This window comes from Podarcis cretensis (assembly GCF_951804945.1).
Source record: "Podarcis cretensis genome assembly, chromosome: 11".
Classification (NCBI taxonomy): Eukaryota; Metazoa; Chordata; class Lepidosauria; order Squamata; family Lacertidae; genus Podarcis; species Podarcis cretensis.
This window is the reverse complement of record NC_137180.1, coordinates 57,101,822-57,124,984: the sequence shown is the minus strand read 5'-3', so window position 1 is coordinate 57,124,984 and position 23,163 is coordinate 57,101,822. Positions and strand designations below refer to the sequence as shown.

Here is a 23,163-nt window from a genome sequence, read left to right as displayed (position 1 = left end):
ATCTACAGGAGCCTGGCTAAAGGAACTTTAAAGACTGAATCTTCCTTTTGGACACAATTTGAATGAGTTTTCTGTTTGTGGCTTTTGTAGTAGATCTTGTACCTCATTCTCTCAATTTTTGGATTATTAATATAAGATTTAGAACGTAGAATGGTTTGGTAGTGTTTTGTGTGCCGCTTAAATGTGTGTTGGGCACACAGCCTCAGCCCACTCTAGACTACCACTCACCTTGCCTTTTAGCTTTTGCTGAGATGCGTGCCGAGTTTTTCTTTCCTGATCAAGCTTGCTGCATAGGGGATCTGCAAAGAGATAGAAAATGCCTCTATGTGAGGATGAGACAGGACTTTAAATCAAAGCTAAGCCAGGTGATTCCCAGGTGATTCTTACAGGAGCCCTATAAGGCAGGCAAGTCTTTTCGTCAGCGTAATACAGAGTATGTTAAGGGAAAAAAGAGTGACTTTCTCACAGCACAATTCTATGCATCTTTTCTCAGAAGCAAGCCCCACTGAATCGATGGGGCTTGCTCCCAGCTTAAAGAAGACCCAGGGAATTGGTGGGTTAGCTGAACTCCACACAGAGACATCAGATTCACACGTCATGTTCTTCCTTGCTGTGGGCCGCTTGCCACAACGAAAGCGAACTAAGCAGTTTACAAGGAAGCAATTGCTAAAAACCAAAACCAACTAACAATATTGAGCGGATAGATGTATGAGATGAATTAGTAGACCAAATTGTCACTTCTACCTCAGGGGAAGAAAGAAAAAGTTCTCTGAAGTAGAAAAATCCAGCTTTCCAAAATTAAGAGTTCCCCAGGAAAAGGGATTGATTGACAAACAACTCTGGGGAATTATAGCTGTAGGAAAGGAACAGGGGTCTCCTAACAACTTCAGCCCCCATAATTCCTTGGGGGAAGCCACAACTGTGGTTACCATAGTGCTTTCAATGTGTGCTGTGAATGTGCCCTTTTACCCAGAGTGAGCTCATTGAGATTAATGAGCATGGCTAACTTAGGCCCATTAATTTCAGCGCGTCTACTCTCAGTAAACGTTAGCTGGATACCACCCAATGTCTCTAGAACAGTCTGCATGGACACCTGGTGGCCTGTGGAGTATCTCAGACCCTGCTGTGTGTTCTTGTGAAAGTGTGTTCCCCTGTGCTCACACCTAAAATCCCCGTGGGAAATTCCACTTCGCCCGCGGAGACATCAGGGGAGAGACAGAATCTGCTGCAACTATTGCATCTCCCAATACTTCACAGACATAACCAAAACAAAGTTTTCAATGTTAAATGTTTTATTATGTTTTCATATGTGTTAGAAGCTGCCCAGAGTGGCCAGGGCATAAAGAATAGAATTATTATTACTACTGCTACTACTACTACTACTACTACTACTACTATTACTATTACTACTACACCCCAAATCGTAAACCAAAGCCCCCTGATCAAGCCCCTCTCTCCCACATCTATTCCACCTTTCCAAAAAAGGGTTCTGCTTCACTTTCATCATCAATATATCTATTTCCCCTGTGATTGGATGTTCAGTCAGTCTGCAAGTTGCATCATATACTCTAGTGTATTTAGTTTCTTTTAAGAGCCAAGCTAGCAGGTGTAGAAGGACCTGGTGGGGACTGTGGTGAGTGGGAAGGGAGAGTTCGGCCCTTCTGCATCCACTGCCACAGTTCCGAAGAAAAGATTCTCCTCAAAGCCTCTTTTTGGATTACATATATAGAGAAAAAGCTCCCATTGGCATCACTGGGATCTTTCTTTCCAATGGAAATAGCAACTTTGGGCCTGGGTGGTTAAAACATAGATATATATTTAACATCCACAATAAGTAGTCGTTTTATATGGAATTCTGACCTATTATAACTAACTTTTACATATACTTTCATTGTCTTTTTCTCAATGATCTCATTCCCTCCTCTCTCTGTCTCTCTCAACCACTTCCCCCCTTTCAACTGCTCTTTTTCCATCTTGCACTTTCTACCTGTCACTCACACTAACTCCGCCCAGTTGTCAGTCATTATTCCACTCCCTCTGGGATTTACTCCCTCGTAACCATGTTCTGAGTGACGCGGGTGGCTCAGTGGGTTAAACCACAGAGCCTAGGGCTTGCTGATCAGAAGGTTGGCAGTTCGAATCCCTGCGACAGGGTGAGCTCCCGTTGCTCAGTCCCTGCTCCTGCCAACCTAGCAGTTCGAAAGCACATCAGAGTGCAAGTAGATAAATAGGTACCACTCCGGCAGGAAGGTAAACGGCGTTTACGTGCGCTCCTCTGGTTCGCCAGAAGCTGCTTAGTCATGCTGGCCACATGTCCTGGAAGCTCTACACTGGCTCCCTCGGCCAATAAAGCAAGATGAGTGCCGCAATCCCAGAGTCGGCCACGAATGGAACTAATGGTCAGGGGTCCCTTTACCTTTAACCATGTTCTGAACTGCACCCTCAAGGAATCCACGCTCCCCAAAACACACACAGTCAAATGACAATAAAGTCCACCTTTGTCTCCAATGAGCTCGTGGTGTTCCGTGGTTCTCCACTTCCCAATGTTGTCTTCACAACAACCCTGTCAGGTAAGGCTGAGAGACAGTGTCTGGCCACACTTGAAACTTTGTGGCTGCAAAGGGATTTGAACCCTGGTCTCCCAGCTCTCAGCCCAACACTCTAACTGCTACACCACATGGGAAGAGATTGTTCCTTGCAAGAAGTCGTCCTCATATACAGCCTCACCTTATGTTCATTGCCTGCTTTAGTTTGAGAGCATATAATTTCCTGTGGCAAAGGATGTACAGGGGAGAAGAGAGACTGTCTTGCTAATTTCCCAATTATTGGGGAAGCCAAGGAAGTCAGTTGCTCAGGAAATCATAAAAAAGAATCTTTACAAGTCCACGGTGGACAAAAGCTGAAAATGAAACCTTATTGATCCAGGGTTGTTTTTTTTAATTGCATGCTTTAAACTCCCTCATCTGCTGGAGGGTGTAGTGATAAGGTGGAGGCAGAAGGGGGCGCTGGGAGATTGATATGTTGCCGAGAGAAAATTCTAGGTCTTAAGTGTTCCCATCAACATCTGCAGACTGTTTGGAATTACAAAGTAAACTTTATTATGCTTTCTGGGTTGCAGAAGACTTCTCCTGCAAGTTGCGCCAACTTGGTGATGACCCCATCCTAGCACAAATCAGCATTGCACCTGCTGATTTAACTTGAGAAGCACCATATCTCAGCAGCAGATCAAACAAGTGGTCCAACTGATTCAACATTGTCTACAATTACTGGCAACCACTCTCCGTGGTTTCAGTCAGGGGACATTCCTAGCTCTACTCCAGAAATGCTGGGGTCCTTTGAATTCAAGGCAGATGCTCCTACTACTGAGCTCTGACCCTTCTGATGTGTGTTTTTTTTTCCAGTTTCCCCACTCTAAAATTCCACCAGCATTCTGTGCTCACTGGCCTTGCTCAGTTCTCCTTGGGTTTTAAGTCCCCACCCCACCCCTTCTCTCATCTATCTATCTATCTATCTATCTATCTATCTATCTATCTATCATCTATCATCTATCTATCTATCATCTATCTATCTATCATCTATCATCTATATCTATCTAGATCTCTAACTTCTGCAAAGCTTTGGGTTCCACCAGAGCTCATTTGAACCATCCTCTTGTTTTGTTTTGTGCTCTTTTGGCTACATAAGGATCTCCACGCTTGAATGGAGCTCACTATCCATGTATCAGAATGCTTTGCACACAGAAGGGGTCTCAGGGTTCCTATGCTCAGCCCACCTCAAATTCTTATACAAATGACCTGCCCGCCCACCTTCTTAACCATCTTTCCAACTTACTTAAGAGATTATTTAAGAGGAGGACTGCCTATGGGGCCTGAAGGACCCTGCCCTTACCTCTTTCCACCTGGCTTGGGGCGGGGCCTGACAGGCTTCACAAGGACTGCAGCTGCTTTTAAATTGTTTTTAATTTTTATCTGTGTTGTTTTAAACGAGACTGTCTTGGCTGTGAGCCCTGGAAGACCTGGCCTTTTTTCCATCTGGCCAGGGAGAGTGGAGTGTGGACTGACTCCAGCTACAAAAGCTGAGGCTGTTGAACAGATTCTTGGGCTGGAGTATTGTTCAGGAGAGGTTGAGAGAGCTTGTTGCTGTTATTGATATAATTGTTGTATCTTTAGTTTTAGAGCTTATGGTTTACGTGGAAATTGTTTCCATTTGGTTGTGTACTTTTTGATGTGTTTTATTTATTGTTTATGACTTCTGTTATGTCGGTAATTATGTAAATCTTGTCGTGTTCTAAGCCGCCTTGAGCATAGTTTCAAATAAGGAAAGGCGGCATACTAATAAAATGATGATGATGATGATGATTTCAAAAAATGAAGTGAGTTTAAAAAGAAAAGAAAGGAAAAGAAAAGAAGCCACAATAGCACATAGAGCTTAACATTTTTTTAGCAGGGAACACTCTCTTACAATTTGTAACTGTTGAACCATTTCTTCTCTGTAGGCCAATTCCCGCTTCATCTGGTCTTGAAAATTATCTACATTGGGGCAAAAGAAGGAAGGTCCATTAAGAATCATTACAGGGCAAGAGGATTTTAAAAAATAATAATTAAAAAAACCCAAACCAGTAGAAAAGAAACACAACATTAAAAGTTTCTTATTCTGATGGATTGCACAAGTGGGAACAATCAGCAGAGTGATGTTACAGTTGCTAGCCAATAGACCTACCACCATACATGGCTTTTCCCTGATATGCTGGAAGCTCACAGAAAATTCAGAGCTCATCGCTCCAGGGCATGAAAATATCACTGTGCTATCAGGGCGACAACACTGCCTTTATTAAATAACTTCAGCTGCACTTAAAATGTTCTGCTCGTCTTCACCCACAATTCTCTGCACACTAACCTGAGTAAGATGGATCGGGAACACAATCTGTCCGGAACAAAGCCTCATGAAGTTCTATAGGGTTTACTTCCAAGTAAATGTGTACAGAATTTATAATTGCAGCGGGATCTCTGTCGGAGTAAATGCATATAGCATCTGGCTGTAAGTACATGCAAATTTATCCACACTTAATCCTAATCTGAAGGCATGCGGGTGGCGCTGTGGTCTAAACCACAGAGCCTAGGGCTTGCCGATCAGAAGGTCAGCAGTTCGAATCCCTGTGACGGGGTGAGCTCCCGTTAGTCGGTCCCTGCTCCTGCCAACCTAGCAGTTCAAAAGCACGTCAAAGTGCAAGTAGATAAATAGGTACCGCTCCGGCAGGAAGGTAAACGGCGTTTGCGTGCGCTGCTCTGGTTCGCCAGAAGTGGCTTAGTCATGCTGGCCACATGACCTGGAAAAACTGTCTGCGGACAAACGCCAGCTCCCTCGGCCAGTAAAATGAGATGAGCGCGCAACCCAGAGTCGTCCGCGACTGGACCTAATGTCAGGGGTACCTTTACCTTTAATCCTAATCTAGGAGTAGGTCCCAGCCAATTATGGGACTTGCACCTGAGTCAATACTCTTAGGGCCAGGCTGCAAAACTATAAAGCAGGCATTAAATGTTCCCACTCCTTAGTTCTCCATGGTTGTTTATAGCCTGGTATTTACGTTCTATTTTAATCTGGAGCAAAATTGACCACTGCTTTGTGGTGCAGCATGACCACACATTCTTCAAGCTGGCGAACGCCATCGCCACCACTTCCTTGGTCAGCAGCGCATGACTATCCATTTTCATTCAGATTGTGTTTTGTGTGGTTTCATTGCGGGCTTTAGTTACATGAAGGGGAGGCAAGTCTTAAATTTTACTGTGGTACCAAAAGGAAACATGGGGGAATGCAGATGGCTGAATGCCAAGCTGCCGTGATAATGTTACCTGGCAGGTAAGGTAATGTACGACAGCACTTTGGAAACCAGCCTTGTTCCCCAGGCTCTTTGAACTGCAGCTGTTTGTTGTTGTCATTTCTTAAACTGTTCTCAGTTTTGTTCACTTGACATTGCTGCTTTTCTAAATTGCACATTCTCTTTTGAACTACGTCGTTCTGGTTTTTTAGGTACTTTTTGTACTAGAAAGGTATCGTATAAATTAAGGTGGCGATCCTATGGCAAGATTCACTGGGATGAGCAGTGTAGAATGCAGTGAACTTTCAGCTCCTCTAGCAGGTTCCCGGCTCAGCTGGGGTAAAGTCCTCAACCTGTAACATTTTTTGTACCCGCTGTGGTGGTGACTGGTGCCCACTGGGAACAGATAGGGGAGAAGGCTGGGAGGCAGACAGTAGGTGGAGCCAGAGTTAATCACAGGTGGAGATGGCTAATTCCAATTTTGTCCCCATCATCTTCCCAGGTGAGTACTACAAGGGTGTCAGGAGTCAGCCGGCAGTAAATCACACTGTTCAAGCTAGAGTTAACTCTTTATTAGCAAGAACGTGATCTGCACAGACCTGGTGGCTTGAGCACAGCAGCTCAACCCCAGCAGGTCTTGCCCCCATGGATCAGTTGCTGAGGCTGAAGGTCTCCACCTCCCCACAGCCACTTGAGTCCATCCTCTCCAAGACTTTTTCCAAGCAATCGGAGACTGTGCCTGCATGAAGCCAACCTCTCCTCTGCTTTTTTTCATGCCTCTTCTGGTTCTGGGAGACCAGAGGGGAGCTTGTCATAGCAAGAGGAGGAGGCACCCATGCCTCCTGACCCATCTTGGCCTCCCTCCTCCCCTGCTTCAGCTTCTCCCTCTGATTCTGGACTTCTCTCTGCCATAGACTCTCCCTGCTCCCTTAAGCCCTGCTAGCTCTTCAGCTTCTAACACCTCTTGTTCCCAGTCTTCTCCCTCCCTCTCTCTCTGACCACTTACTGTTGTCCCACCACCAATTCCCGGGCTTTAAGGCTTCTTGCTTTGGTGGTTCCCCACCTGGTTCCCCCCACCATTCCTCTGCATCCAACCAGTCCATAATACTGAGGCAAGACTGAGACTGAGGAGGAGGAAGGAGACCACCATTGCCACCTCTGGACTGGCTGTAGATAGGAAGCCAGGTGTATGGGCAATTGATCCAGAAGATAATTGTATTTCGAGGAGCTAGTGCTCTAACATGGTTATCATTCCCGCTCCTGTTTGCTTCCCCCTCTCTAAACTCTTTGATGGCTGAAGAGCAGCCTTTAATACTCTAATCCAGCCTTTCTCAACCTGTGGGTCCTCAAATGTTGTTGAAGTACAGCTCCCATCACTCCTAGCTAGCAAGGCCAGAGCTCAGGGATGATGGGAGTTGTAGTCCAACAACATCTGGGGACCCACAGGTTGAGAACCGCTGCTCTAACCCAGGCTTCCTCAAACTCGGCCCTCCAGATGTTTATGGCCTACAACTCCCATGATCCCTAGCTAGCAGGACCAGTGGTCAGGGATGATGGGAATTGTAGTCTCAAAGCATCTGGAGGGCTGAGTTTGAGGAAGCCTGCCCTAATCTGTTGGAAGGGAAGGAAGTGATATTACTGGGTACCTTCTTTTGATGTTGGACATTGTTTGAAGAAAGTGTGGCACTGGGAGAGGCAGCTAATGAATAATCTGCATGTAGCTAGTAGCACTAGCCAGTCAGGCAAGCCATGCAGGCTAGCAGGTTAGCTACCTATAAATCAAATGACTTTGGGCCGAGTTCTGAGAAGCTGGTGGACGGACTGATGGCCGTGGGGCTGTGCAACCTGAGACTACTTGGGGGAGTAACTTTGCCACTTCTTGAGGGTTTCCAAGTGGCAGCTTGAAGTGCTTGCTTGGTAATGTGTATATTGCTTTCCGTTTAGAATAAAATCTTAAAACCTTACTCACTTGGGTTTTGTATTGCCTCCGAATCTCTTTTTTAAAAAAACCACCTTGCATTCGGCAAGACACGAGGCAGGTAGGAGGCTGTTTGAGGGCAGAATGAGCTTGGTGGGGCAGTGTCCTATTCATAGCTGTCAATCGTCCCTTATTTGGCGGGACAGTCCCTTATCCCAGACCATGTCCCGCTGCTGTCCCTTATTGATGATGTCCCTTAAATAAGCTACTGAAGGTAATGGGGCCCTTTCTATGTCCAGCTGTCCTTTGTCAACAACAAATTGTTGCTGTTTTTTTGTGTTGAATATATGGTAGATGGTAATTTATGGACCTAATAGGTATCTGAAGCTATTTGCATGCACAAAATATGTATTTCATCAAAGTATTGTTGATCCCTTATTTTGGCTGTTGATACCTTATTTTCGAGGCTGCTGGTCCCTTATTTTCAAATCTGTAAGTTGACAGCAATGGTCCTATTTGCCCCTAAAGTAACACCCTCCTCTGGTACTAATCGATGCTCTTGAGCGTTATTCACATACACTCAAACATACAGAGATAAAGTAAGAAAAATTAATAACAGAAATGTTTTTCTTACTGAATACAGGGAAAGAGGTGGTTCCTTTCAGGACCTGGAATTCCTGTTCTAGCCTCCGCCGCAAGTCTATCTGCTCAAACAAGACCTTCTGAAGTTCTTCTAGACCAAGAGGAAAGGAGATATTTTTCTACTAATCAGCTGAAATAAATCTTGAGAGTCTGCTTATCCACGCAATCCATTATTACAAAGACTTGTCTGTGTTGGTGGTGGCAATTTAAGGGTGTCCATGGTGGAAAGTCTTGCTTAGGCCCAGGATAGATTTTGTGCAGAAATCCATGAATATAAATCAATGCAATATATTATTTTAAAGTATTATAGTACAGTGTCATGTATTGATTGATACATATGCATTAATCTCAATTATAGCCACACAAAAGGTCCATATATTATTCATATGTTACTTGTCAAGCTTAAAATATGGCAGAGAATAAAAAAAGACAAGAAAAGAAAAATCCCCTCAATTGTCTTTGTATTGCTGCTAAAACAAAGGGCCACATGGCAATGATAGATCGAGAGCTATTTATCTATATATAATTTCTCTCTGTTTTACCTTTTCCCATGTTTTCGACATCCTTTTTCAGAGAATGAGGTGAATTGGTTTCCTGTATGGGTTCGCCTTAATGAAGAGAGGAATATAAAGTTATTGATTTACACGTATGCTGTTTCTTATCAGACACAGAGGTTCATTTTGAATCCTCATCAAATGGTTGTGGGGGTGGGGAGAGATATTACAAAAAAGGATTTTATGGCACCAGCAAATGCCTAGACCCTCCAGCCTTTGTTCACTCGAATTTAGCCAGAGATCTGGCTTGTGAAAGACGTATGTATATTAAATCTCAAAGTGAAGAAATGCCACTTTTTTTAAAAAAAAGTATCTGTTCACCCTCCTTTTTCTGAAGGTGTGCAGAAAAGAATATCCGAGCTTGAAGTTGATGAAGCCTCGCCTCCCAATTTTAAATGCAGTTTTATATTTAACTAACTAATATATTTACAAAGCACACTTTCGCAGGAAATACAGCAAGGAAGCATACAATGGGAAAAAACACAGAGTAATAACATTGGTTAAAAACTCTCATCTCTTGCCAATAAACGCTGGTTGGTACAGACATTTCAAATTCCAAAGGCCTGTCTGAGTGCTACTGTTTTTTTAAAAGACCTCTAAAAGAAACAGGGATAACTCCCACTCAACTGTGATTGGCAAGGAGTTCCACAGGACAGAGTCTGTTGCACTGAAGACTTCATCCCTGGTAAAGGCCAATTCAGAGGCACCAAGAGAGAATAGGGACTACATCAGGGACTTATAAGAGGCAGATGACAGGCTGAGTACTGTCTGAACCAGGGATAGCCCATGTGATGCCTGTTTACTACTGTTGGACTCCAACACCCATCAGCCCCAGCTAGCATCCCAGTCAGTGGTCAGGGATGCTGGGAATTGTAGTCCAACAACATCTGGGAAGCAGAACATGGACCACATCTGTCAATACAAGGCAGCTCTATAAACCACATACACTATTCATGCTCAAAATTGTTGGTGTACAGTAATTGTCAAACAAATGTATAAACCCCACCTTACAGGATGGTGTATATACAGATAGTGGTATATCTAATATATTTAGTACACAGTAGTTTATCTAATATGTTTAGTACATACCCCATATACTATTAGTAGCAAAGATGCTAATTTCAGCAGGCATTCTGATATTACAGCGTTAATAAATTGTTATCTTTATTATATTGTTGAGTCACTTGTACACCATATAGAGACAATCGTAATAGATTGTCTAAATAAATAAATAAATAAAATCACAACAAAAGACCAACAGCAGGCATCCCCAAAATCAGCCCTCCAGATGTTTTGGGACTACAACTCCCATCATCCCTAGCTAACAGGACCAGTGGTCAGGAATGATGGGAATTGTAGGCCCAAAACATCTGGAGGGCTGAGTTTGGGGATGCCTGACCTACAGTATAGATCAGTGATGAGCAACCACCAGCTTAATTCAGGCTTAATTCAGTCCAGTAGGTGTCTTAAACTGCACAATGCCATTTCCCCAAAGCAATGCCCACCTGTTGTACACTTGATTTCAGATATACCATGAGCTTTTGAGCAGATAAAAATGCAGATCCCTTCTAAAAGTGGGGTTTACGCCTGCAGACACCAGAGCCTTGGTCCACGTGGGCACCAATTCAAACTGTGTTGACAGTGAAACAGGGGTTTGCAGACACCACCAACCAGCTGGTGAATGGTACCAGCAAAGCCCTGAGCCCTTACCTGCATGATTTGATTTCAATCCATGCAGGTAAAGGGGAATCGTTCACCTGATGTCACAACAAGGTCAGGTGATTGCCAGGTATGTGACTCCACCCATCCGTCAAAATGCCCTGCAAGGTTTTTGGGGGCAGCTATTTCTGCTTGCTAACAAGATATTCATTCGATAAAATGGAAGATGCAAAACATTTCATCAAAAGCAGGAAGAGCCGCAGGCCACAGTTAAACATGAAGTAAACTCATTGAAACATGCCGACTTAAATTAGCTGTGTATTAAGTAACTCTGTATGAGATTAAAGGCAGTGGGAAGAAATCAGAGTGCTCTATGTAGGCTGAGAATTCCTGAGTTCAAATCCCTGCTTAGCCATGAAGCTAGACAACAACTCTCAACCTAGCCATATAAATAACACCATCATCATCATCCTCATTAGGCTGCTGGGTGGATAAAATAGGAAGATTCTATACACACCTTTCTGAGCTCTTTAGAGAAAGGACAAAATATAAATAAGCCAATGTCATCTGAGAATATTAGATGATGAGACATTATTAAAACATGAACTTTAGATTTGTTGATTTTTCTATATATTTACAGGGAATGGTTTATTCCTAGTTTCCACTGATCAATGTACACTTAAATCTGCCCTTTGCTGAAATCCTATTATTGCGTATGATGCATATTCAATAGTGACATTTGTGATCTCTTCTCGATATTTATTGTAGTAATGCAATTGTAAAACCAGATGTATCCAACATGGTGCCAGCATTTCCATTATGCTCAGAAACATGGTTGCTAAACTTCATTCCAGGATGTTGTGTGAGGAACACAAGGTCACTGTCCGGTGCAATTTTTTAAAATTCAACATTCAAATACAAATAAAAGCTCAATACTGCAGGAGAAGAAGGGACACTTATAAGAAGCAGTGGGATTTAGCTGGCCCTTGTATATTATTTTTTGGCTGAGAGGTGAAGGAAATTCCTAGCAACCCCACCCCATCCCTTGACTTATGTTCATGATCAAACAACTCCATTTACAGGGGGCCTGGAACTCCAGGTTCTAAAGCAGGCATCCCCAAACTCGGCCCTCCAGATGTTTTGGGCCTACAATTCCCATCATCCCTGACCACTGGTCCTGTTAGCTACCCATGGACCTCTATGGAGGTCTATGGACCTCTACCCATGGACCTCTATGGAGCTGCTGAGTGGCCATGCTTAGGATTGCTTTATTGCATTGTACTTTGTGTCAGGGCTTGTTTCAGAAAGCTGGAGACCATGGAAGTGTATGAACTTGCCTTCAAACAAGAACCAGTGCATCAGTCTATTGGGCCTAGTGCTGTTCACACTGGCTGGAGACTCCTTCCAGGAGATTGAGCTTACGAACTGGACCTCTGCTCATATGATTATGGAGAAGTGATGCATGATTTGGTGCTTCTATTGCTCTCCACAAGTTTCTAGCCTTGCAATGGAAGTTATCATGTTGATGTACAGTGCAGGGTTGCTTTCCGAGGGGAGAGGGAGTGATTTAATAAACCTTGCAATAGGGAGACGTTTTACAGGTTGTCATGTTGCTTGCAAATCGAGACCATCTTGTCCATGGCAAAAAGGGCCTTGCAGACCTCAGATGTGCTGAATAGCTATTTTGAGCTGGTGCAGGGCCTCTATAGACATAAGCAGCACTGGGGGGTGGGGTCCATGTACAAGAAAGTTCTTTGCCACCCCCATTCATGCACAATGTCTGGATTACAATTACGGTGGTGCCTCGCAAGATGAAATTAATCCGTTCCCCGAGTCTCTTCGTCTAGCAGTTTTTTCGTCTTGCGAAGCAAGCCCATTGACAGCTTAGCGGATTAGCGCTATTAGCGGCTTTTAGCGTCTTATCGGCTTAGCGGATAAGCAGATAAGCAGCTTAGCGGCTTAGAAAAAGGGGGGGGGGGAGGAGGAAAAAAAACCCACAGGAACTCACAAGACATTTTCGTCTTGCGAAGCAAGCCCATAGGAAATTCGTTTTGCGAAGCACCTCCAAAACGGAAAACCCTTTCGTCTAGCGGGTTTTCCGTCTTGCGAGGCATTCGTCTTGCGGGGCACCACTGTATAGATTGCAAAATAAAAACTTTTCCTTCTTTGGGAAGATCATAAACCCAGAGAAAACATAACTTACTACTTCATCCCATCGTTCACCCCCCTAACCACCCCTCTCCATATCAACAAATATTTATCTATTTACAAAAAACAAATATACCGTACTTTTCCATGTATAAGACAAGCTTTTTTTCTTAAAATATCATGTGAAAAATTGTGGGTCGTCTTATACATGAGTAGTGCTTTGGGGGGTGGGACTTGGGTTTGGTTGCTGGCGTGAGCCGGAGATTGTCAGTGACTATTGGTTGTTTTAATGGTGGCTGTGGCAAGCTTTGTTGTTGATTGGCTGTTGCTGGGGCAATTGGGCGGGTGCATGGCGTCTTCTGCCAGAGAGGGGACCATCGATTGGAGGCTTTAAAAAGGGGGCATCTTATACATGGAAGCGTGTTATAAATGGAAAAATACGGTATTAAAATAGTTCAGCTGGTAGAGTATGAGACTCTTAATCACAGGGTCCTGGGTTCAAGCCCCGTGTTGGGCAAAAGATTCCTACGTTGCAGGGGGTTGCATTAGATGACCCTCGTGACTCTACAATTCTATGGTTCTAAATATGGATTAGCAGGTAACTGCCACAGGATTCCCAGGATCTAACCCAGGCCAAGATCACCCTTACAAAGAGGACACTTGACTTTGCCCTGAGGTTGTGGACTCACACCTCTCTGGCAGGGAACCAGAATCTACAGTGCAGCTGCCTTGCTCAACCATCTGAGCTCAGTGTTTGCCCCTAAAAGCGCTTATAGGGAGCTGTCCTTGGTCCTGCAAAACGTCACTACTCTCATGTGTCCTTGACCCAGAATACACGTTGCTTGATCCTTGCAGGCTGGTACTGCACAGCATATAAATCCCTGTATGTAAAAAACAACAACCCTAGGATGTCAAGGAGAAGGGTAAGTTAAAGCAGGCACCCCCAAACTCGGCCCTCCAGATGTTTTGGGACTACAACTCCCATCATCCGTAGCTAACAGGACCAGTGGTCAGGGATAATGGGAATTGTAGTCCCAAAACATCTGGAGGGCTGAGTTTGGGGGTACCTGAGTTAAGGCATTTCTCCCTGGCGCACTAGTTGTTTGTGTGCAGGGAAATTCCTTATTCTGCTTATTAGGAACTTTCCGTCAGATTGGCCATTGCATTGAAAGCTAGGCCTCTTGCTGCAGTCTTCTTTCCACTTAACCAGGAATGGACTAAACCACACTCGAAGAGACCTACTTTCTGAGTAAGCGTGCCTTGAATTGTAGTATTAATGAGTCAGGAATATAAATTGCGATGGTCTTGTCCAGAGTGGCTGGGGAAACTCAGCCAGATGGGAGGGGTATAAATAATAAATTCTTATTACTAATTATAATTGTCTGCTTTTCTAACCAGGCACTATTGCACCTTTTATAGTTCCTTAGGGTGCAGCTACTAAAGAAGAAGAGAAGAAGAAGAGTTTGGATTTGATATCCCGCCTTTCACTCCCCTTCAGGAGTCTCAAAGCGGCTCACATTCTCCTTTCCCTTCCTCCCCCACAACAAACACTCTGTGAGGTGAGTGGGGCTGAGAGACTTCAGAGAAGTGTGACTGGCCCAAGGTCACCCAGCAGCTGCAGGTGGAGGAGCGGGGAATCAAACCTGGTTCCCCAGATTACGAGACTACCGCTCTTAACCACTACACCACACTGGCTCTCTAGGTGCAGAAATATCTGGCATCACTTTTAATCTGACCGCCCTATGCTGTTCCTGTGAAATTACATGTGTTCTCTAATAACTGGCTAAGGAATAACATACGGAGCTTCAGTTGCCCCTGTGCATGACAAGGCCTGCCACAACCTGGAAAAACCTTCTCCGTCTACCTCGACTTGGCAGCTTCACTTTATGTCTCCTGCTGCGTATCCCAACAGCAGCTTGACACACAGCAAGGAAGGATAACCATCTGTGAAAAGCAACAGCTTGCTGGTTTATGCAGCTAAAACTGCTGTTAAGGGCATAAGAGCAGGTATTTCCCCCCCCCTTCTCGTCACTTGGTGACCTTTTTGCTTTCTGGTGTTAGGAATGAAACTTAGAGTAGCAGCATCAGCAGTGGTCTTTATCTGATGCTCTAGGTCTCTCTTTTTCCTCCCCACTCACAATTAACCAAGGACACCTGCTCATTCTCAGCACATAAAAAGGTAAAGGGACCCCTGACCATTACGTCCAGTAGTGGCCGACTCTGGGGTTGTGACGCTCATCTCGCTTTATTGCCCGAGGGAGCCGGTGTACAGCTTCTGGGTCATGTGGCCAGCATGACTAAGCCGCTTCTGGCGAACCAGAGCAGCACACGGAAACGCCATTTACCTTCCCACCAGAGTGGTACCTATTTATCTACTTGCACTTCATGCTTTTGAACTGCTAGGCTGGCAGGAGCAGGGACCAAGCAATGGGAGCTCACCCCGTCGCGGGGATTCTTACCGCCAACCTTTTGATCGGCAAGTCCTAGGCCCTGTGGTTTAACCCACAGCACCACCCGCGTCCCTTTCTCAAAACATACTTCTGCAGAATTGGTGGAATCCATCATAGTGCTAAGGCAACCCTTCCATCTGTGCGAGGATTTCCAATTGCACAGCAAGAACGTTCTCCCTCTCATTCCTCGCACAGCCCCTAAATCTACTCTGGGGGTTCCCCGGATGTTCTGGAGCACACACAGGAGGGGGAGAGGGGCAAAACCCTATTGCACAAGCAGAAAACCTCGCACTGATGGGACGCATTAGTAGAATGCTTCCCTAATGCATCCCATTAGTAGAATGGCATAATCCATGCTAGCACATAAGTCAAGGAAGCCTGCAGGCAAAAGAGGCCCGCTGGATCCACAGTGAATTAAGCCTGCCAGATCTGAGGCAGATCCACCTTGGTGATTTTTGCAGGGAATCTTTAAAGATCACAGTTTCAAAAACAAACAAGCAAATGAAACCTCTGTTTTATTTTTTGCCAGAATTGGGTGCAAATTGAAGGCATTGTTGCCCCTTTTGGGGGATGGAATGTGCCATGCTATCCATCCATCTATCTATCTATCTATCTATCTATCTATCTATCTATCTATCTATCTATCTATGATAGTTGCAATGGCGGACGCTACCATTTTGGGTGGAAAAACAGAAAACACCCCCCTCTCCTATTGGCAGTCAATTTGACAACTAGGCACATGAGGGAAGGGACAAATAGCCCCAGAGGCTAATGTGGGAGGTGATTCTGCCTTTATTATTATTTTAATGGAAAAGTCTCCATTTTTACTCATGCCACTTCTGTTCTTGGAAAGACAACAGAACTCTCCCCTCCTGCAGTTTCCAGGAACAGGTAGAAGAGAGTTTTGGATTTGATATCCTGCCTTTCACTCCCTTTAAGGAGTCTCAAAGCGGCTAACATTCTCCTTTCCCTTCCTCCCCCACAACAAACACTCTGTGAGGTGAGTGGGGCTGAGAGACTTCAGAGAAGTGTGACTAGCCCAAGGTCACCCAGCAGCTGCATGTGGAGGAGCGGAGACACAAACCCGGTTTCCCAGATTATGAGACTACCGCTCTTAACCACTACACCACACTGGCTCTCTCACACTGGTCAGAAGCACACAGCACCCAACGATGGAGGCACAACATTATCTTTCATAGCTAATACCTCCATGAGTTTGCCCAGTCCTCTTTTACGGCCACCCAAGTTGGTGGACATTCCTGCCTCTTGTGGGAGCAGATCCCACACTTTAGCTATGCCCTGTGCAAATAAGTATTTTCTTTTGTCCGTCATGAATTGCTAGATGCATGATTGCTAGATAGTCACAAACATGGGGTTCTGTGATGGCATATCCTCTAAACTTGTGTGATGGGAAGGGGAACAATAGAATAGTCTTCTTCTTCCTGTCACTGCACACACTCCTCTTCTTCTTACCTGCAATGGAGTAAGTTGTCTGGGAGCTCTCCTCCAGAGAGCACACTCCCTTTTGAAATGGAATATGGACTTTTGTAACATTTAAGGATTATTGCCTGCCTGATTTTCATCACTGTAACTGTTGAATCCTGGCAAGACTTTTAATGTGAGTAAACCTTGTATATTCTTGTTTACTTAAGCAGCCTGAGAGTGATTTATTTGTTAAGAGAGAAACATTAAAAGGGAGAAAATAATCCAAGTCTGCCTAAGCGTCCTTGGATATCATAATTGTTCTAGTAGGTTATGTAACCTTGTCCCAGATAGCTTCTAGAGATAAGCTGCGCAAGGATGGTGATATTACTCTGCTGAAATAATTATTTGCATTCTCACACAAGTGAGAATACGAGGGATGATTCATATATAAAACATCCTCTCCTACTCATCTAGATGAGATGGGGGGATGGGGGTGACGCTGTGGGTTAAACCACAGAGCCTAGGACTTGCCGATCAGAAGGTCAGTGGTTCGAATCCCCGTGACGGAGTGAGCTCCCGTTGCTCGGTCCCAGCTCCTGCCAACCTAGCAGTTCGAAAGCACGTCAAAGTGCAAGTAGATAAATAGGTACCGCTCCAGCGGGAAGGTAAACGGCGTTTCTGTGTGCTGCTCTGGTTCGCCAGAAGCGGCTTAGTCATGCTGGCCATATGACCTGGAAGCTGTACGCCGGCTCCCTTGGCCAATAAAGCGAGATGAGCGCAGCAACCCTAGAGTCGAAGCCCGACTGGACCTAATGGTCAGGGGTGTCTTTACTTTTACTCATCTAGATCCATCCAACAGTCAGAGGGGAGGTGGGCCAGGATGTGACAAATAATGAATAAAATTGACTATCTCACTGAAATCACCAAGTCAATGGTGGCAGCCAGCGTGTTGCCCTGAGGATGTTGTTGGTCCAACTCCCATACCATTGACTATTGGCCAGGCTGGCTGGGGCTAATGGGAGCTGAAGTCCAACAGCAGTTGGATAGCGCCATGTGGGCTACCCTGACCCAAAACATAAGTCCTGCTGATGAGATATGGGGTTTGCTTAGCTCTGTGGCCAGCAAGCTGCTTCTGGGAGGCCCATGATCGGCCCATGGAAGGCATCAGCACCCCCTCCCTTTGCATGTCCCCAATATCTGGTATTGTAAGATATACTGCCATTGATTCTGGAGGGTTCACCTAGCTGTTGTGGGCTAAGAATAGTTGATGGAGTTGAACTATGGCTCTTGAAGGCTTGTGTTTTATTAGGGTTTCAAGGTAGTACAAGATTCTTTGTTGTTTTTGCTGAAACAGACTCAACACAGATGCTTCTTTAGAAAACACTCTTTGTAGTACTTTGGAGCCAGAAAGCAGATAAATGGGAGAGAGGTATTCATTTGTATGAATACATACAGGAGTCCTCTCTCTCTCTCTCTCTCTCTCTCTCTCTCTCTCACACACACACACACACATGCACAATGCAGGGATGTGGGACTACTTTTCTGTACCTACACATCTCAGTTTATCTAATTTTTCTCCAGCGCAGGAAGCCAAGAATTGCACAAAGCTTTCTTAATAACTTACTCCGGAATGTATTCCTGCTGGTATTGGGCTCCCTGGTGGGCCATTTCATAATACCCTGGAAATAATCAAGCTAGATTATCCCTTGCCCCACTCTTAATATCAATTTCCCTTTTTATCATCTCTTATTCACTTTATTTAAAAGGCCATTGTTTTCCCTCCCTCGTCGCAGCACCCATTTCAGAGTGGGCTTTTAAATCATGTGAAATCCATTGAAGGAAAGTAGGGTTTGCTTTTGTTTTGCTTTTTTGCAGTGGAACAAGCATATAACCATGTTGGATCATTTAGGGATCTCATATATATATATATATATATATATATATATATTCAGAACTGTGCTGGCTGCTATTATATAAGGTTTCTGGAAGATCCCATTTTCTCCATCAGTTCCCACTACACTTGCATCTCTCTCTCTCTCTCTCTCTCTCTCCAACTCTTGGTCTCTCTGTCTCATTTGACAGGCAAATTTGCAGACATAGCCTCGGGATAACAACCTCGTTTGACAGTCAATTAACCGTGAATAGTCAAAGCCAAGACAGTTTGCATTACATAAATGGAAAATTAGATTCCCTTTTCTCTCTCTCTCCCTCTCCCAAGAAACAAAAACCCCTTTTCCTTATAACCCTCCCTCGCAATAGACAACTTAGTATCAAAACTTCTAATCACGTCTTTCCCTCCCCCCTCCGCCCCCCCCAAACCCCTTGGAGACATTTAGCAATCAGTAAAAGGTGGTTCCATTTAATTTGTATAATGTAATTTTTGTCAATGTATTATACATTTTGTGTAGAGATCATTATCACGGAGATAATATAAATGTTGCCATGGATCTCATAAAACACCTTTAATGTCTCTCTGACAGATATTAAAAGCAATAAGCTGTGATCCTTTTTAATGGAAGGTTTCAAAGAGAACATTTCAATTATTGTCATTTTATGTTTTCTCTTCCCTACCAGCCGGCTCCATTGTGTAACCTGCTCCATTCCCGAAATTTCCTGCTGAAATATGCCCAGCAATTAATAACCTTATTGCTATTAACACCTCTTTGCATTTTTCCCTTAGTTATTATATCTATCTGGGACCGTTGTTTATTTTTACCCTTCTACAAAATATTCAGTCATTTGATTAGGAATTTGAAGGCTACACAGTCTTACGCGCGCAGACTTGGGAGGAAGCCTTACAGCGGGGCTTACTTCCGAGTAAACACGGGACGGGTCCGTTTGCAGACCTGTGCATTGATTCCCCTGCACTGAGAGCCTACCTGCAATATTTCTCCAGAAATCCCCTCCTGGATGTTCGGCGTCTGTGATGAAAAAATTGTGTTCCTTGCTCTTCTCTAAAAGTAAAAAACAAACAAAAAACAACAACAACAAACCCGAATTAATTATTATTATTTGCAATATTGCAAAGCTCTTTGGAAGGAACACCGCCACCCCACAAACCTGAGAGGGGAGTAGATACAAGCCAGCATGCAAGGACATATAGAAAGCAAAACGCATTGGGAACCTGCTAGCATTTGCTAGGAATACTAACGACCAGTGTTTCTTAGTCGTTGCTGGTAATTCCCGTGTTAACTTGGATGATTAAATGTTCGAGAAGATCGATATCTAGTTCGGTGTGATCTGACACGCACACGCACACACGTGTAGTGTCTGAGAAAGGATCTGAGGTTCAGCAGCCACATTCCTAAGGACAGATCCGGATCTGGAACCCCCAATTGCGCATTTGCCCGTTTCCACGGCGCTCCCGGGTCTGCCCCGGCGTGAGAAACTAGCCAACGGCTCCGTGTCTTGCCTGAGAAGCTGTTGTCTTCCTTCGCCGACGCGGCAACCTGGTTCCCTTCCTTGCCTTTCTGGATCTAGCCGAGAAACAAACAGACAAACAAACAAACATGAATTAAAAGCCAAACCTAATGCAATCGATGAGCAATTAACAGGAAAGAGAAAGCAAACGGTTTGCAGCGAGCAAGGAAAATAGAGCAGGAGAAACAAACGCGGGGGGTCGGGGGGGACACAAACAGGACGACCGGCGATGCTTGTCGGGTCCCTGAGATATTTTTTATTTCAGGCGGGGGGGGGGGCAACAGATGAATAACATCCACAAAGAAGTCTTATATAAAGGGGGAGGGTCACATTTAAGTATGGTTGCTGGGGGGGGGCATTAAAGACCCCATGGATTTCAGCGAGGAATCCTTGGACTCAATTGAGGCTTACTTTCGAGTAAGCAGCGTGCATAAGTTGTGGTTGCGCGGATCCTAGCCGGGGGCGCGAACCCAGCGCGCTCTAGCAGTGTAGAGCCTCGTCTACTTCAACGCAGGGAAAACTCCCCCCGTGTTGTGGGTGAAACAGGTCAGGGCTGGGTGTGGGGAAGGGAGGGGAGGCTTACGTCCACAGCTGGATAGTGAGCCCTATTTACTCGGAAGTAAATCCCGCACATGTCCATCATGGACCTCAATCGCCCTAAAAGGCCTTGGTCCTGTATACCTGAAGGAGCGTCTCCATCCCCATTGTTCAGCCCGGACACTGAGATCCAGCGAGGGCCTTCTGGCAGTTCCCTCATTGCGAAAAGCCAAGTTACAGGGAACCAGGCAGAGGGCCTTCTCGGTAGTGGCACCCGCCCTGTGGAACGCCCTCCCACCAGAAGTCAAAGAGATATACAACTACCAGACTTTTAGAAGACATCTTCAGGGAAGCTTTTAATGTGTGACATCTTAGTGTATTTTTTGTCTTTGTGGAAGCTGCCCAGAGCGGCTGGGGAGACCCAGCCAGATGGGCAGGGTACAAATAATAAATTATTATTATTATTATTATTATTATTATTATTATTATTATTATTATTATCCGCCCCCTTCCCCGTTGAAGGCAACGACCACCAGTTTAAGGAATCCAAACCGGGCCACTGTCGCTCAGTGCGGAGTCTACCTGAGCGGGAGGGAGCGAACCAAGTGAGGAGACGTTGTCTCAGTCAGTGATGGGTTTCCGGGGAAGCCTTTATAGAATCATACAATTGTAGAGTTGGAAGGGACCGCAAAGGTCATTTAGTCCAACCCCCTGCAGTGCAGGAATCTTTTGCCCAATGTGGGGCTCAAACCTATGGATTTCAGTCTGAGATCAAGAGCTACCGCAGGATTTATCTTCTGTTGGCCACAGAAAGCTGGGCTTGGCGGCCTCCAGTGGAACTGATCCAGGAGTTTTTCCTTGTGGGTGTGTACCCAAGTCTGTGTTCCTCGAGGCGCTTCCTCGGAAGAAGTGCCGCTGGAATCAGTGGGTCTTGATCTCAGGGAAATGGGTGCATGGAACCAGACTGATCCCGGAGAGGTGATCCGTCCTCCTTAACAGGAGAGCAAGCTAAGGATTGCCTTCGACTCTGTGTATCAACCTTTTAAAGCACATTCGCTGCAACTCCATTCCCTCAAAGGATTCTGGGCGCTGTAGTTGACGCCTCACAGAGTGACAACGCCCAGCAACGCTTAACGAACTACAGTGCCCAGAATTCTTTGAGGGAAAGAAGGGGCAGCGAATTTGCTTTAAAGATACAGTGTGTACGCCAACCGAAAAAGAGTAAGTGCTTATGGAGACCTGATTATGACAAACCCTCGGTATCTATCGGGACCCACTAAAAAGTGGCGAGGCCCCCTCTAAACCAATTTATAGCGCAATCCTATATAATCTACTCAGAGGTAAGCCCCGCTGAGTTCCATGGGATTTCTTCCCAGATATGTGTGTAGGAGAGGATCGTGGCCTTAATTTCCACGGGTCACTATTCAGGGCCGTGTACACGTTAGGACTTTCCTTAGCTATTGATAGGCAGACACGTTTTTTCCCCAAACTTGGAAGTTGCATACAGTACCCAGTACAACTACGACTCATTTATAGACTTGTCCTTTCCTGATTCCGCAGAAAATTCCCATCTTAAGTCAATGGCCATCGCGGCATCTTGTGGCAGCGAGTTCCAGAGATTAATTAGTCAGTTTGATCGCTGACATACTGAGTCAGGCCGTTTGATCTCGCTCAAGTACGGACTGGGAGAGGCTCCTCCAGGATTTTGGGCCGAGGTCTCTCCCAGCTCTGCCAGGAGATGCCGGGGATCGAACCAGGGACCTCCGGCCTGAAAGCAGACGCCCTACCGCTGAGTCCTTTCTCCAGAACTCTAGCATTATGAGAGAGAGAGCAAAGCTTCTCTCTCGGTGCTTCCTCCGCTCCCTTGGGTCTTATTTTCTGAACCAAAAAGCTCCCTTTCCGCCTGAGGGACTCGCTCCAGACCCATAGTCATATTGGTTGTGCTTTTCGGCTCCTTTCCCAACTCTAGAAATAAAAAAATAAAAAATAAAAAAAATAAAAAAATGAGGTGTGGCTATCAGAACTCCGCAGAACCTATTATGAGGGCGGGTCCTGAGCTGTAAGTAAAAGGGCATGGAGCGGTAGCTCATGTTAGTCCTACTCCGAGTAGACCCCTTGAAATTAATGCGCAGGAACAACTCAGGCCCGTCAACGTCAGTGTATCTGCAGTGGCTCCTGTTACAAGGCGTGCGCTGGAACTCAACCAACTTAGTGTCCTGGACTCCTGGCACTAAAGCACTTAATTCTCACAGACAATACATGAGGTAGTTAAGCAGTTTCTGGGCTCTGCTGCATTTCAGGTGGTTCTTCATACTACTACTAAAAAAATGACTAAATGATGATGATAGTAACGCTCCTGCACATAGAAAGCTAGCGTTGCAAGAAGCTCCCTCCCTGACATGCTAGCTTTCTGCGTGAAAGCCGTTGGTTTAATTATTTTATATGCAGGAACGTTCAGTCACGTACTCCCTTACAGCCTTCAACCTGAAATGGCACAGCCCAGTAACCGATTTGCCATCTCATCTGCCGGCGGTGAGAATCCAGTCCACAGACAAGGGATTTTGAGACTGAGGCGGGTTGTGCGTCGCGCTCGGA

The 23,163-nt window shown here is 45.1% G+C and overlaps 1 protein-coding gene across 2 annotated transcripts in view; it reads right to left on the bottom strand.

The window, feature by feature from the left end:
- SKOR2 (SKI family transcriptional corepressor 2) overlaps positions 1-23,163 on the bottom strand; it is a gene marked incomplete at its 5' end in the record, with an annotated part of 32,526 nt that overhangs the window by 6,474 nt on the left and 2,889 nt on the right. For both annotated transcript variants that reach the window (XM_079994772.1, XM_079994773.1), the window contains 6 exons: positions 229-299; positions 4,462-4,529; positions 8,368-8,466; positions 8,918-8,983; positions 19,491-19,565; positions 20,024-20,087. In XM_079994772.1, coding sequence (XP_079850898.1) covers positions 237-299; positions 4,462-4,529; positions 8,368-8,466; positions 8,918-8,983; positions 19,491-19,565; positions 20,024-20,087 — 435 coding nt within the window. In that variant the 3' untranslated portion in view covers positions 229-236. The remainder of the gene's footprint in view (positions 1-228; positions 300-4,461; positions 4,530-8,367; positions 8,467-8,917; positions 8,984-19,490; positions 19,566-20,023; positions 20,088-23,163) is intronic.